Raw genomic sequence first — 16,316 nt, forward strand, 5'->3', positions numbered from 1 at the left:
TTTAGCTTCATGCTCATTACCTGGGAGGCAGGGTTCGCAGAGATGGGCCATTATATGTAATTTAAGCTTATAGGAAACACCCTTTTAGTGATTAACTTGTAGTAGGATACAAAATTTTTTCCCTATTACAGCTTTATTTTCCTCTATAGCATTTACACCATCTGGCACATCATCTCTTTTGCCTATAACCTTTCTTTCCCTACTACATGGCAAACTTCAGGAGGTCAGGGATTTTTGCCTGTTCTGTTCACTGCTTCATCTTCATCACCCAAATTGGTGCATGGCACAAAGTATGACCACAGTAGTTAATTGAATTAATGGATATGTGAATGGCATGTATTGGACACTGCTCTGCAAACTTTTAAAGCCTAGTGTAAAGCATCATGGTGAGGGGAGGAGGTTACCACCAGCTGCTACAGGGGCAGCCCGAGGGAAGGGAGGGGTCTTCAGTGACTCATAACCTCCCGTCACCAACTCCAGCAGCCACAGAACAACTCTGCGGAGGGTATGTATTGTTATCTAAAGTTGGTCCACAGCTGGGTGCCGAGGTGGCTTCCCCCTCCACACTTTGGTGGAGGGAGAGGAGAGAAGGAGAGGAAAGGTCCCTTTTTAAGTCCTTGGGATGGGTCACTAACGCCTTCAGGCCAAAAACCAATTTAGGAATACAAGATAAGTTTTGCATCGGCCCCTCTTTCTGCTTGTCTGCAGTTAAAAAAAAATGTGTGTGATGATAAAGAATCACTGTTTATATTAGTAAATCTCAACTTGGGTCCAAGAGTGAACATTTGCTGAATCGAAGTAAACGCCTTCCATGCAACAGAGCAGATCCAGACTTCTAGGGGTCACTATGAAGAACCCCAGGGGTGCGCAGTAGATGGTCGTGGGGAAGACCAGGTTTGATGGGGGCTTGTGTCTAAAGACAGCGGGAGGTTCTGAAGTGCGCGGGAGGTTTGCATTGGTTGGGGAGGGAAAAGTGCTTGCTGGTAACAGCAGTCGTGCCTCCCTCCCTGCGTTAATGGGAAGGCTTCTAGGGATGGGCAGCAAAAGCCCCCCTCAGTAGGCGCTCAGTAAGTGTCACTCGAGACGCACAGGCTGGGACGCGCGCTGGAGAAGTGCCTCTGCCGGGGTCCCGACCCTTTCCCAGGACTTAGCTCAGGGCGAGTCCCCGGCTCGGGCGGGACCCAGCGTTCGGTGTCCTGGCGAGCTGACCGAGGGCTGAGGGCCAGAGCCAGGACCGCGATGCGGCCAGGGGACTGACCCACCGACGTCCAGGCGATACAGCGCGGAGGGTCCCCCGCGCGCGCAGCCGCGGGCTTGGGGTCAAGGCCGGGGCGCCCGGGTGGAGCGGGAGGGGTGGCCGGACGCGCGGGGACGGGATGGGATGTGACGAGCGGCGCGCTGTGCATTGTGGGAATCCCGGGGCCGCGGCTAGTGGTTCCAGTTCACTCAGCAGCGGAGCCGGGCGGAGGGGGCGAGCGCGGGGCGCGCGGGCGGGAAGCGAGGAGGCGGGCGGGCCAGCCAGGAGCGCGGAGAAGAAAAGGCGCGAGCGGCCGAGAGGGCACAGGCCAGACACCTTGCTGCTGCCGCCGCCGCCGCCGCCAAGCCGCCCCGTAAGTGCCGCACGGGCCCCCTCGCCGCGCGCCCCGTCCCCGCCGCCCGGGTCCGGCCGCCTCGCTCTTCCGGCCGAGGGTGCCTGGGAGCCTCCGGGCCTGGCGTGTACCGGGCGGCGCACGGCCGCGCTCGGGCCGCCGGCCTCAGCGCGGCCCACGCCGGGGCCTCGCGCACGCACGGCGCCCTCGCAGGCCCTGCCCCGGCCGCGCGGGAGTCCCTCTGGTTTTGTTCAAAAAGCAAACCCGGAAGCCAACTTCTCTTAGAACCGCGTCCTCCTGCCTGCGCCTGGGCGCTTTTGTGGGCAGGAGACAGCCCTGGCCCTTCCCCCGGCGACCCTTCCCGGGGCGGGCGGGCTGGACTCGAGGCCGCGGGAGGCGGCGGGGAGCTGGCCGGTCGGCCTGGGCCTGGACGCCCGGGAGCTGTTGTGCGCGGAGTTGTACTTGGTGAGGCGCCCGTCCGCCGGCGAGTTGCCGGCCCCGGCACAAAAAGTGGGGCCCGAGCCCCAGGTGGCCGTGGTGTAGGCGTCTGGATGGTATCTGCTGTGAGGGTGGGGTGGGGGGTTGGGGGATACTTGCGGGACTGCAACCAGGCAGGGGCGGGGAGAGGTTTGTTCAGGGACTGCCTGGAGAGGGGCCACGGGAACCCCCGCAGCTTTCGCTCGTCTTCTGACCGGCCTTTTGTTTGCTTTGTGGTTGGGAGGTTTTTTTTTTAAAGGTAACTCCGGAAGGCTGGAAGGCTGTAGGTTCCTCGGGTGGAGAAGGCCGGGAGGGAAGAGACTCGCTGGGGGTGGGGTGGAGTGAGGAGGTGAGTGTGCAGGATGCTGTTGGCCATGCCACCTGACAACAGGTGTGCGGAATGGCGCGCCCCACCTCCACTCCTGCAGAGATCACAGACCACTCAAGGATCTTGTCAGTAGATTGCTTGGAAGTTTCTTTTAGACAAGATGTTAGGGAAAAATATTCCTGAGTTTGAAAGTAAGAGACTTATGTATTGATACAAACAGCTGAGACAAGCCTTAAATTCAATAATTAAAATTACCACGAAGTCCTTGTAAGACTTTAATGATCCAATAAACAGCATATAAGAATAGACAGTTAGAGGGGCACTTCTGCTAGCTTCTCTCTTCTACCCTTGTGGTTTGAGGTTTTATCATTAAAGGGGGGAAAGTGCTTTGTTACAAGACTTCCTGCTCTAGGGACTCAGGGAATTTTGAACAGTTTTAGGTTTGAGTGGGAGACTCTAGTTGTGAATTAGATGGAATCCATGGCCACGTTTCGGTTACTAGTCTGCTTTCAGAGGAGTTATTAGCTCTGAAATGGACACCTTATGCCTGCAACTGGAATTAATACCCATTGTACACAACTAACCAAAGCTGGGCAGTAGCATCTCAGTCTTGTACAAGAGGCTACCCGATGAGGATAAATGTGTTTTTCAACCTGTTTTTCTTTCTTTCTTTTTTTAAATCCTCTAGACTTTAAATTTTTCTTTACTCTAGTTTTAGGAGGAGAGTGGGAAATCTTTCCACTTTGTTATTGTTTTAATCTCTTACCATTGTTAATGCTGATCCCTAGATAAAGGCGTTTAGTAGGAGGGAAGGGGTTAAAGTATGTGAAAATTGTCTGAGGCAGGGAGGGCCTTTAGAATGAGGAAGGGATGGCTCACATTTTATTAAACGTTAAGAGTTGTCTGGAAAATCACACGTGACACTCTACACAACTATAAGTCACTGGCTTGGTCTATACCAAATGGGCCAGGGTCAGGGAGGGGTACGTCTCAATCTAACATTTCTTCTGGTCCTCCAGGCAGCAGATGTCTGGAAGATCCCTCATCCCTTCCTTCCAAGAGAGACTTGGACTACATACATGTATTCTCAGACCTGCCTTTAATAGCTTCAGAGTTAATGCTGCCCCAAGCCATTTAAAGGAGCTTTATTTAAATAAACAGAAGCATAAACTGAAAACCCAACCTGACAAAACCCAACAAGAATCTATATGTGGTGTTCATCAGAATTTCAGCAGCCTCTAGCTCTCATTTCAGTGTGCCTTTGGGTTTATGTCAGCTTTTTCAGAGCCCCATTCTTGGCACATGGACTAGGAAGGGGCAGGGCTCAGTGGGGCCCATACCTGTCTTATGGGTCCTTCCCAAGTTCTGTAGGTTTAGAAATACATTGGGCCCCACCCCAGCTCTTATGAGTGAGCCCAAGTGCGTCAGCTCTTCATTCCAAAGAGTTGTATAGCTTGTTAACTTGGATCAGGCCTTCCAGATCAGTGTCTTGCAGCTTTCAGTAAATATTTCTTGAGAATCATTTTCTTGAGGGTCAGGCACTAGGGACAGAACCTGATCAAGAAATGTCCAGTATTGCCATGTCCCCCCACCTCCCAGGAGGGGAGGGGGCTGGAGGTTGAATCAGTCACCAGTGGCCAGTAATTTGGTCAGGCGTGCCTCCTATGTAATGAAGCCTCCATAAAACCTCCAAAGGACAGGGTTCAGAGAACATCCAGGTTGGTGAACAAGTGGAGGTTTGGAGAGAGTGGCACACTTGGAGAGGGCATGGATGCGCCATGCCCTTCCCCAGACCTTGCCCTATGTATCTCTTCCATCAGGCTGTTCCAAGTTTAATAAACTGGTGACCTAGTAAAGAAGAAAAAAAAAAGAGATGCCCAATTCTTATCCTTGGGAAGCTGATATGAGGAGGAGAAGGCAGGCAAGCAGCCATTGCAGGGTCAGTACAGGAGGCCACAGTAGATCCCATAGCAGCTCCCAGACAGTAGCCTATTCAGGAGCAAGCCCTTACCAGGCACGGAAAGGCCAAGTAAGAGTTGGCTGGGCAAAGGAGGGCAGGTGGGGACAAGCGTTTGAGACCTGCCCCACATGTGCAGAGTCTGAGAACAATGAGAACAGAGGTCGTATGGGGGAACTGCCAGAGTGCTCAGGATGGCTGGATTCTAGAGGGGAGTCAGGTGAAGCCAGAGGGCCAAACAGACCAGATCACAGAGGATCCTGATCAGAAACACACGGAAGGATTTAAACTTCTTCCTAAGAGCAGTCACAAGCCTTTGAAGGCTCTGAGTAGGAGGAAGATGTGGTCAGATGTCCTTTATTGGGAATGCTTCATCAGTTCAGCAAATATTGAATAGCTTCTAGATGCCAAGCCTCACCAGGGTCTTGCCCTACTGAAGCTCACATTTTCCTCTGATGGCCTTCCATTGGAGTGATACTCTCTGAGTTTCACACAACCTTTAAAAGGGAGAGGAGGTTTGAAGGAAAATGTCCTTATGAAGCAGGCAGACAGTGCCTTACTGTTGTTGAAGAATAGTGCTGGTTCCTTTAGTGTCACTCAGGAAGCACATCATGGAGTGGGTTTGCAGAGGTGAGATTTTAATTCCAGACTAGCTTCCTGCTAACTGTACCTGCTTGTAGTGAGTAACACTTGTGTTCAGCTTTTGTTTTTTTCCCGCCATTAAAAACCTAACACATGAGGAGAGTAGTATCTGCTGGAACAAAATGTGTGGTTTAGGGTTTACTTACTGTCTCAATTTATCCTTCTCTCCTTGTTTGCAGTCCCTTGGTTCACTGAGGGTGGACTGTAAGTTCTTTAATCATCCGCCTCATTTTATGGTGTAGTGTTTTATGAATGGAGAGAGATGTTTTTCCTGATTGGCCAGAGTACCAGACCAAGTCTCTGTTCTGAGCCAATCAGAGTGCAGCTTGTGAACCCCTGCTCTGTGAGTGATAGTTATGTAGTATATCCACATGCCTCTGGGGACATGACAGCAACAACACCATTAATCATTTGGTACGATAGGAGTAAACGGAAGAGAATGCAGTAAACAGGATTAGTGTCCTGCGCTTCAGAATTAAGTGTCTCAGGTTTGCCTTTGTGATTGGAGTTGATGGGAAGGTGACAAATGCATGTGGACACGTGGGCATTTATCCAGCTGCAGGGAATGGATGGGGCAGTCCTCGCTCTGTAACAGCGACTTGAGCGCTGATAGCTCAGATTGCTCCATCCTCAGGTGCTGGAGATAGGGCTGTCTGACTCGCAGCCCCCCAGCCGTTCTAATCAATATTTTGCTCGAGATCAATATGCACACATTCATTGCTTAGAAAATAAAAGACTTCACCATTGACCATTCCAATGGTTTTGTGAGCGTCCTGATTATTTAAGTTTTCTATGCTGCATCTTTTACAGAGGTCAGTGTCTTACAGATATGAGGAAGGTCAGTACTTTCCTCTGGTCTGTGTTACGGTGCCCATCTTACGGCAAGAAGAGAGACTGCTGGAGCCATAGGATGGTCAGGGAGTCAGAAGGCCTCTGCAGGCTCCAGCCTCAGCCATCGGGGAAATTGCAGTGTTCCCTTCCTGGGAATCCCCAAGGTAGCTCCACAAGCTCCCTGAATTTTGAGGGTCTGGGCTCCCACACGAATGGTCCCAAAGAAGGTCCCGGACTGGTGTCTCACTTGCCACATCTCTGAGTCCTGTGGCCTTTGGAAATGCTGCCCTCATTTTGGTCAGGAGAACCCCATCCACTGTAACTAATCAGTCCCAACCCAGCCAGCATTTGAGGGCCTCTCAGGAACGTGGCTGGGTGGTAGGTTCTTAGAGATACAGTGGTGAGCAGAGCAGCCTGGTGCATGCGGTCAAGACAGACAAGGAAATAGGCAGTGGTGATACAGTGTAACAAGTGCTAAGAGTGGGATAGTTGGCTTTAGAATGTTTATATAAGTTGGATCCGGAGTGGCAATCATGTTGGAGGGAGGGGCTGGAAACTGCACTTGCCAAGCACTTTGTATAAGACTGAGAAAAGCAGTTGAACATATTTCCGTGGTGGCTGAGGTGCATTATAAGGGATTTTTCGCTGGGCTCAGGGGCCACCGCAGGAGTGTCTACTGAGGAAACTGAGAGCGATTCAGCCTGGTGGAGCCCTCATTGCTGGAAACAGGGAGAGATGAGCTGGAGGTCAGCAGGACCTGTTATGTAAAGCTAGAGTCTGGGCGTGGGGCTGCTCCACACTAGACTGGGACTGGGGGCCACATGGCACAGCCACTGCAGGAGTGGGTCTCCATCGCCAGAGGACATGTTGGGACCACTAGGTAGGATTGCCCCAGACTGAGGGCTGGAGAGAGAGTTCCAGACTGAGCAAGTGGCATGTGCCGAAGGGTGGAAGTGGGAATGAAGGTGGTTTGCAGCGCACTTAGGAACCAGTAAGGGTGCCCTGTTGGTGAGGAATAGAACGGTGTGGTAGGGTGGCTGTTTCCCCTCCTGAACTCTGTTGCCCCTCCTCCTTGTTTTCGTGTCCATTTTATTCATGGAATCCTCACAGCCAGGCTTCTCCTTTGTCCTGTGCTTTGAGGACAGATCACATTGTCGCGGTCTCATCTCGATCGCTGGGGGGCTTGTCATCAAAGACCTGCTTCTCACTCAAGCCTGGCTCTTCCCTCTACAGCCCCCTCCACCAGTGTGTCTCTGTGTGAACTTTGGGTTTCTGCAAACACGGTTCATGTCTATTGTGAATGATTGATTGTTGGAGGAGTTGCAGAGATAAAGACCACAGAGATCCCTTCAGGACCAACCACAGAATTTTCATTTCCTGGCCTGATAACAGTCAAAAAGACCGCCAAGCTAATGTTCAGTAACTAACAGATGCCAGGGTTGCCTGAAGACCTATCACTGTTTTCAAAGCCTGTGGGGCCCTCTACAGGGCTGAGGGCTTCTGGTTTGCTAACAGGGTGCCCCCCTGGTGGACGAGTCCAGGAAGGAAGGACACAGCTTTGTTAGTTCGATAAGGTATTATTGCTGTTTCTCCTGTGGGCAAGCTCAGTGCCCCGAAGAGAAGGTGAATGCAGAAGAAGCCACTTGCTCCATGACGTAGGACTGTCCGTCTCTCCGAAAAGGCTAGACACAGGACATGGGTCAAAGTAGGCTTTGACTGGTCGCTCAGACCCTGGTTTCAGGGTCAGCTTTCAAGTTGGTTTGTCAGGTTACAGAGACTGGCTGTTTCCTCTTTTCTTCGAGCACATAGCTGGAGGCCATTTCCCAATCTCTTGCAATTAGGTGTGGCCACGTGACCACATTCTAGTCGGTGGATCACAGTCAGGGGTGATGTGCCCCACTTCCAGGCCTGGCCTCTGAAAGCCCCCATGTGTTGTCCTCCATGGCCCTTTCCCTCCAGTAGTAAACCCTGAATTGTGCATTGAAGGGTGGGAGGAGTCTGGATCCACAAATCATCCTGCAGAGAAGCACCAGCCAGTCATGGAAGCCACTTTGGACTTTTCACAAGTGAGAAGTAAGCTGGGGGCGCTTATTTGTTTCAGCAGCTAACCTAGGACGCATAGGCTTTCAGTGGTGGGGCTGTGACTTGAATCAGGTCAGTCTGACTTTGGAATTCGAGTTATTAACCACAGTGCTCAACAGCCACTTCTGTCACAGCCACTCTCTCCCCCCATGTTGGTGCCTGGCCACAGCTGCCCCGCATCCCATAGACCTCTGGAGAGCAGGACGGACCCGGCGTGTTCGTAGATTGGTTGATCTGGAGATTGCACATCGGTTTCCAAATGACGTTTTAAAAACCACCACAGTTACTGGATGTCATGAGGCTGCATGGCTCAGTCAGAATTCTTTCAGAGCTGTGCCTGCAGCTTGGGGATTTATAGTTAGAAGTGCAGGAAGCACATGAGGAGGGGAGAGGAACAGAATCCCTTCAGGACAGGCCCCTTGGGGAGGGGATGAAAACTCGGGCTGCTCTATCAGAGAGGAGCCTGACTCCAAATAAGACGTGAAGATGTTCTTCTATCAGCAGAGTGGCAGTGATGTTTAAGATCTTTCCTGGGACCTGGGGAGCTACAGATGAGTTGACTACAGCACCTGGCATGGAGTAGCTCCAGGTTGAGTCGAACTGGGGAGGCAGGCACACAGATATGTGCCGGGGTATGTTCTGTGGGAACACAGAGCAGTGAGCAATTCCATGGTCAGGACCGAGGAGAGGGATTGTGTGAGCATCAGTTCAGCAGGTTGGCAAGAGGACAAAGGGTGTTTCAGGCAGGGGAAGCAGCGTGTATAAAAACATTCTGGACACAGCTTCACAGGTCAGGAATTCAGGGGCAGCCTGGGACATCAGCCTGGGCAGGGGTGGCAGGAAGCAGTGCTGCAGAAGTAGTTGAAGGATGCTGTTTGTGGCTGGCTCAGGGTGATGGGGAACCAGCAAAGTGGGCAGAGATCCTCTGGTGTCCATGGAGAGAGACTGGTGCTGGGGAAAACAGGTGAGAAATAGTGGGAGCTGAACCAAGGCAGGGAGGGCGAAGAGAAGGGAAGAGGCTTGAGAAGTTAGGGAAGCCTCCGTGGAACCTCACTAATGACTGGGAGCTGTGGTGGTGGGCAGAGAAACAGGGACAGGGTGACTCCCGCCTGGCAGCTTGATGCATGGTTTTGCCACTGCTGGGGCTGAGAAACCCAGGAGTTCACCTGCCTGTGTGACTTAACAAGTGGACCCTGCCGCAGGCAGTTAGAACAGAGCTCTGGGGCTCAGCAAACAGGTGTGCACTGGGTTAGGGACCTGGGAGTCACCAGCATGTCGACTAAGACTCTTGACTCAAGTCAGAGGGAAACCCCAGGAGCATTACTTTTGAAGAATAAGCGTGTCTAGGACCCATCAGATCCCTCAATGGTAGTGCCTCCTCTCTGGGACAGGAGATTGTCCCATTCCCACAAAGGCAGCCCCAAACATACCCAGACAGGTCCGCCTGTAGACAGAGCTGGAGTCTGTGCTCCAATAAGAACAGGCTTCTCCTTCTGGAAGGGGGGAAGCATTCAGATGTAAAAGCTGTTAGGCCAAAGGAATGGGGTTGGTCTGTGAAACACATTTGCATTAAAGCAGAAGACTGCTAGGAGCCCAGTTACAGCTTTTCCCTGCGAACACACATGCACACACGTGTACACATACCATTTCCTGCTCAGAGTGAGCACGGGCACCTGTTTGCAGGGAATGTTTTAAAATAGAGCTCATTACAGAAGAAATGGAGCCAACTAATTGTTTCAGAAAAACCAGACCCTTCTGGGACTCTATTTAGCGCTCAGTGAACAGTTAAGACTTGGTGCCCCCCGTGACAGGGTGAAATACAGGGTTCTCATTACAGAGGCCTTGAGCCCCCTTAATTCTGGTGAGCCAGTCAGCACAGCTGCCCCAGAGTGTCCAGGAATTCTGCTCTCTACTGTTTTGGCCATCTCTCTGTCAGGCATGTGATCTGAGATGATCTTGGGGGTCATACTGATGTTAGGTATAGACCATGCATATCTTGAATGTAGGGTCGGGTGTCAGAGTAACAGGGACTCCTAACTTTGTGGCTTCCATGGTCATAGAGATATGGGCTGTGGCAGCTGGCGGGGCCCACACACCGTGGAGCCTGACCTCAGTTTACGAGAAGATGAGAGACCTGCCCATTTTATTCAGTGGTCTGAGCATCAGTGACTTCGAGGGAAGGCATGTCTGACGCCCCAGAACAGGCTGAGGGCTCTGCATAGCCCCTCTCCCAGCACCCTGCACTGGCCTTTCACAGTTACCATTTAAATGATTGTCGGGTTATTTATTGTTTCTCTTCCCCACCAGCTCTGGGAGAACAGGAACCACATCAGTCTCGTGCACTGCTGTCTCCATTCCCCAGCATAATTCCTGAAGTGAATGCATGAATGACTTGAATGCTCTTAGTGAACATTTGTGACCTTACTGTGTGGTGCTACACTAGGTATACAGTTGGGGGCAGCCGTCTGAGACCTTGCAGTGTGATGGGAGAGACAGCGGGGTGGGGCGGGGCCGTGTGCACGTCAGTGCTGTGGTGTGAAGCACATAGGAGCCCAGAGGATGGAGCACTCAGGGAGGGGTTGGCAGAGGGCAGAAAAGAAGCATGAAGGGTAAAGGAGGTCCTGGCTAACAGGCACAGCCACGGTGGAGGAGGGCATTTGGGGACACTACCTGTGTTTGCGTTTAGACCTAAGGAAGCACAGGTAAAACTAGATGGGGGTGCCAGGCCTAGATTTCTAGGGCGTTTCGTGACAGTCCAGGGGTCCTGATTTTATCTTGGGAATTGTGGCAGCAAGGAAAGCTTTAAGACCTGGGCCATGGCGTATTCAGATTTGTGTGTACGGAGATAGCCCAGCCAGTGGAGGGCAGGTAGATTAGAGTGTGGCCTGTGGTGAGAAGACCTTTTCAGGAGATGTTTGTGATCGTTTGGTTAAGATAGTGGTGACCTGGATCCAGGCACAGTCGGGGTGGAAAAGAGAGGACTCCACAGTAGGTGTTGAAGAGGGGGGATCCTTCGGACTGAGGGGCATTTTGGATGGGGGGGGTGGGGGCCAAGGAAGGAAGAACTCTCCTCCCTCTTCTCTAAGGACAGGCCTGTCTAGCAGTCTGCAAGTGCTCAGAGGGCCTCTTAACTCCAGGGGCAGCCTGGGACATCAGCCTGGGCAGGGGTGGCAGGAAGCAGTGCTGCAGAAGTAGTTGAAGGTGCTGGCTGCCCACTGAACTCCTGTGAGCTGTTCTTGCCTCTCACAATAAAGGACCTTAAGGTAGAGGTACTGCTTTCATCAGAGAACCTAGGTATATGCCTTACATCTTCATTCTAGGGGCAGGTGACATAGTTTTCTTTTCTTTTATGAAGGCTTCAGCAAATTTATCAGCCCTGGTCTCAAGTGTATGAAAATACAATTATTAAACAAGCGTATAGATTGTAGCCAAGAAATCCCATTTTCTTTTACATCATGTGGCATAAAGGCGAGGCACTTAAGAGCAGTCATTGTCAGAGTAACGTTTATATGGAAGTGGCCGATAAAATTGATGTCATGGTATAAAACGGGAAAAGCGAAGCCGTTCTCTTTTCCAGGGCTGAAGCGCACCGGCAGAATGCAGAAACTGGGCTTGTGGGGCTCAGCGGCTGCAGGCAGTGGCATCTGCTGGCACAACCCATTTCTTCCAGGGGCCAGAGGCATGGGGAAAGGGGAGATGCCCTGTCCCCAGTAATCCTGACCCATGTGTCTCTTGCCTCCACAGTGTGTTTACTGATCCATCTCCAGGGCCACCGCCATGTCCAGCCGGGGTGGGAAGAAGAAGTCCACCAAAACCTCCCGGTCCGCCAAGGCAGGAGTCATCTTCCCTGTGGGCCGGATGCTGCGGTACATCAAGAAAGGCCACCCCAAGTACAGGATCGGAGTGGGCGCGCCTGTGTACATGGCCGCCGTCCTGGAGTACCTGACAGGTGAGTGTGCCCAAGTCACTGCAGACACCACAGCTTTCCAAGGATTGGTAGGAGGACCTTGTTCATTTCTTTTATTTTGAAATTTTTCAAACCTACAGAAAAGTTACGAGAACAGTACAGTGAACATTTTTACCTAGATTCAACAGTTGTTAACATGTTGCCCCACTTGCTTTATCTCCCTCCACCCTGTGTATATATGTGTGTGTGTGTGTGTGCGCGTGTGCGCGCACGCACGCACTTGGACGTTTCTGGAGAGCCCAGTCCAGTTGTTTTGCAGGATGTCCTTTAATCTGGATTGGCCTAAGGCTTGGATTTAGGTTAAATGTTTTGGTAGGAGAATTCCGTAAGGGATGTTGAGTCCTTCTCTGGCATTGTGTCAGAAGGTACCTGCTGTGGGTTTGTCCTGTCATTAGTGATCTTTGCTTTAGTCATTCGATCAAGGTGGTATCTGTGCATTTCTGCACATTCTGGATCACAATCTGTCACCCATTGGCTTTAGCATTCCTTGATGATCTTACGTGGATCTGTTATCACTATGACGGTTATAAAATAGTGATTTTTCTATTTCTGTTATTTTTCCTACATTTGTTAGTTGGCATTCTTCTGTTAAGAAAAGGTTTCCTTCTGCCCTTCCCTGCTTTTTATTTTTTGTTCTATCAATGTTGGTTCACGGATTTTTAAAATTTAGTGTGTTATACACTATCATGTCATTACTCGTTATGATGGTCACATTGTCTCAAATTTGACCTTCAAGCTGGTTTTTGTGTCCTTCTGCCCCCTCTCCATCCGTTTCTGTACATTTCCTTGCTTTGCAACATAATGAGATAGTCTCATCTTCCCCTGCCCTAGTCTTGGAATCAGCCATCCCTTCAGGGGCGTCCTTGGTCCTTTTCCTAGATATAATGTTATTGGTGGCTCCATGGAAACTGTGGGAGGCCAGCTGGGCAGGGATACCACCCCCCATTTTTAGTAAGGAGAAAACCAACCTCTGGGCATAAAAAAATTTGCCTAGGGTCACATATAACTAGGAAGTACTTGAGAAGGAATGCACATCCTGCTCTCCTTTTGTAATGCTTTTACCACTTTTTGCTTCCATACACCATCAGGGTAGGTGGCAGGCAGGGGCAGCTGCCTCCCTAGAGCCAGAAAGGAGAGACTCAACAAGACAGGGCGCCTCTTCCAAACGGAAGTGGTTAGGCAGTAGAAGAGCTGGGTCACTTCCTGCTATCCCAGGCCTCTCAATGAGACGACACCAAGGTTTCCCCCACAGAGAACACAGCCATGAGGGTTATAGAGTTTTTTTGTGTTCTGTTAAAAGAGTCTAGGCGAAAAAAGTAATTGGGGTTATAGTTGTGAGGCCTTTGCACATATTTGGAACTTGGACCCTCTGCTTGTCAGAGACTCGTAGGTGGCATGGCTGGTAGCATGAAGTAGGCCTAATTCTTCTCACTATGTGGATGAGGAAACAGAGCCCAGAATTTATGTGTCACATCCAGGAAAACCATGTATAACACAGGCAGTCAGCCAGGGAGACCAGGGAAGACGTCACTAGATAGGACTCGGAGAACATTTTTAAGGTCTGGCCCGGCAGTTTACATGCTGTGTGACCCAGAGAGAGTCACTTAACCTCTCTGGACCCCAATTTCCTTACAAATCAAATGGAGACAGCAGTCCCTGCTTCACCAACTCCAGGCTGCTGTGAGAGGGGCTTTGTTTGAGTATAATGGGAAAGCTGACATGATGTGCAAACCCAGCCAGCCGGTGTTTCCTGGTTCCCGAATGCTATGATGCCCCCGGCACTGGAGTGACACTGGGGTGTTCATAGACACCTTCATTAGGTCAAGTACAATAGCAGGTTCATTTCTTCTGTCAAGCTTCCTCTTTTCAGTTAGCAGGGCGTGGGTGGGGGGATACCACTGCCCCATCATGTCTGAGGCAACTACTGTCTGTGCCGCACAGAAAATCTGTACGTCTTCCTTGTCTATGCCTGGCTGGCTCTGAAACTGAGTGCAGTGCTCATGAAGGCCAGGTCAGCTGGTCCGTTCTCATGGGAACGGACCTTGAGACCCTGCACCCTCCCCACCAACTGTGCCTGTCTCTGGCTGTCATAGGTGCAGTAGTGGTCCCAAAGAGGGGTGGGACAGGGCAGCCCAGTCCTAGAGCTGGCCAAGTCGCTCAAGGCAAATCCTTACTCTGGCGTTAGCCATGTTAACCCCTGTATATTAAAGAGGAATCTATATTTTTAAATTTTACCAAGTGCTTCCAGCAGAGCTATTAGCTGAATCTGAGCCATTTCCTCTGCCTATACGCAGTGCTGAGTCATTATGTGACTGCTGCCCAGTGCCTGCCCCCGACTGGGTACCTGGTCTGTGTGATGGGCCTTGAGGGACGTCCTGAGCACTATACTCAATCACTGTTGGTGGTCACTTGTGTCTGGTTGCCTGATGGGACAGGAGCTGAGTTCTGGGGCCACATCCAGTGAAGCAGTGCTCCATTCCACCCATCAGGACAGTGCTGCACACCCACCCTCACTGCTCTTAGGCGGTGATCTGCCCTGAGCCCCTCGGGCTGGGATGTGGGAGCACGTGGATATTGGGAAGTCCTGGGCATCTGCCTGCTCAGAACTTTGGTTTTGGTCCCTGAGAGAGAAGTAAAGGTGGACCAGCTCGCTCTCGCTCTTTGCTCTTGTTTCACTGAAGACCCTTTCCCACCCATTCCACATACTTACTGAGCACCTGCTGTGTGCCTGACCGTGCTAGGCTCTGTATGAGTGCACAGGAATGACTGGGGAAGAAATGGTCTCTGCTCTGTGGAGCTCTCACAGTCTAGTCTGGGAGACAGAACCAACCAACCCAGATGGTTACTGACTGTGCTGAGTGCTGTGGAGGCTGTAAACAGGACAGAGGGACCCAGGTGATGATGTGGCCCAGGAGGGCTTCGTTGAGGAGGAGACATCAGCTGAGACCTGGAGAAGGAGACGGTGCCAACCAGCCCTGCGAGGGCTGGGAAAGGGGCTCTGCCACCCACTCACCTGCGCACAGTGCACCTACTGGGTGCCAGCCTCTTCCCAGAGCTGGGAGAAGCCAGGAGAGCAACGCTCATGCAGCTTAGGGCCGAGTCAAGGATGTGGCCCAGACATCATGCTCCAACACAAGGCATCTGAAGGAAGTACCACCCATTCCGCAGGTCATTGAGAGCTCATTGAGAGCTACGGTGTGTCCGGTGCTGAGATATAAGCCAGAACAAGACCTCCCCCCAGCCCAAAGAGCTTTGTCCAGAGGCAGGTACAGGCAAGAAAAAGGCAGTGATGAGGTAGGACTGCATGTGCTGGGAGTAGGTTTCAGAAAACATTTCCTGGAGGATGCTTGTTAACCAGTTGACCAGAGCTGCCCTGCTTGTCCAGTTGTCACCTGAAGGGCCCTATGGAGGGATTGTTTTCTTCTCTTACAGGTGGCCTACACAATTGCAGGCATGGTGATGGGGTGCGTGCCACACAATGCTCTTTTGAGATGGCTGGGCCAGGCCTCCTCCTGTGAGAAGGCCCCGGTGGAGAGATGAGGAGGGGTCTGGATGCTCAGGAGTTGCGGAGCTAGCTGCAGGGCCCACCTAGGAACAGGTAGCTCTGGAGCAGGGAGCTGACGTCTCCTTGGTGGCCAGCCAGGGGCACCACTTGGGGTGCCACGATGTTCAGTAGAATCGGGTAGAGGCAGCAGAGCCAGGTGGTTAAGAGTGTGGACCTTGGTGTCAGAGCTGCCATTTCTTCGCTGTGGTCTTAGGCAGGTCACTCACATCCCCAAGCTGCAGTTTTATTATCTGTGAAATGGGGGTTACAGTCACTGTGTCATAGAGTTATTATGAGGTGGAAATGAGAGGATGCACGTGAAGTGCTTTTCTGTGCCTGCACCGTGTAGGTGCCCCAATGCTAACTGGTAGCGTAAAAGCAGAGGGAGGGGTCCCCAGTAATCTTGCTCTGGCTGCTGAGGTAACTGAGGGTTGCCCACTTCCTTTAGGGATGGCGATGGGGCTGTCACTGCCCACTCATGCGTGGTGTCCTTTCATCAGGCACCTGTAGAATATCTTGGCTGTTTCAGGCCTACTTGCTCTGGTTTATTTCAAGCTGCCATTTGACCCCTCCTCAAGCCTGAATCACCCTCAACACCAAGGTGCCCTGTTAACCAAACTCTTCTGTCTGGTATTGAAGGCCACTTCTGTCCTGAGCTCCTGGCACACTCAGGAAAACCTTGAAGGGTTTTCTGGTTAGCTAGGAGCTGAGCATACCCAGCCCTGGGCCTGTGTTAGGCCAGAGCTGAGGCCAGATCAACATTAGAGCATCTGGACAGGCAGCAGCCCGGCAGGCCAGGGGCCATCAGAGCCCAGATAGATGATCTCCTGTGGAGAGCATGTCTTCGGGGGTGAGGGACCATGCTCACTCATGGAGTACTTCGTGGGTAAGTACTCATC

At 51.7% G+C, this 16,316-nt stretch overlaps 1 protein-coding gene across 7 annotated transcripts in view; it reads left to right on the forward strand.

The window, feature by feature from the left end:
- The first annotated feature begins 1,405 nt into the window (after nt 1-1,405).
- Nucleotides 1,406-16,316, forward strand: part of MACROH2A1 (macroH2A.1 histone) — an 80,072-nt gene continuing 65,161 nt past the window's right edge. For 2 of the 7 annotated variants that reach the window (XR_003430862.1, XM_027097028.1), the window contains exons 1-2: nt 1,443-1,610; nt 11,651-11,855. Coding sequence is in view for 6 of the 7 variants with exons in the window: in XM_027097028.1 (XP_026952829.1) it covers nt 11,684-11,855 (172 nt within the window). In the remaining variant the exon portion in view is untranslated. Of the gene's footprint in view, nt 1,611-11,650; nt 11,856-16,316 lie in introns of all 7 variants that reach the window. The other 5 variants (XM_027096989.1, XM_027097004.1, XM_027096996.1 and 2 more) reach the window with 5 other exon arrangements.

This window comes from Aethalodelphis obliquidens, unplaced genomic scaffold, assembly GCF_003676395.1.
Source record: "Aethalodelphis obliquidens isolate GAN/ISIS:26980383/991018 unplaced genomic scaffold, ASM367639v1 scaffold4, whole genome shotgun sequence".
Classification (NCBI taxonomy): Eukaryota; Metazoa; Chordata; class Mammalia; order Artiodactyla; family Delphinidae; genus Aethalodelphis; species Aethalodelphis obliquidens.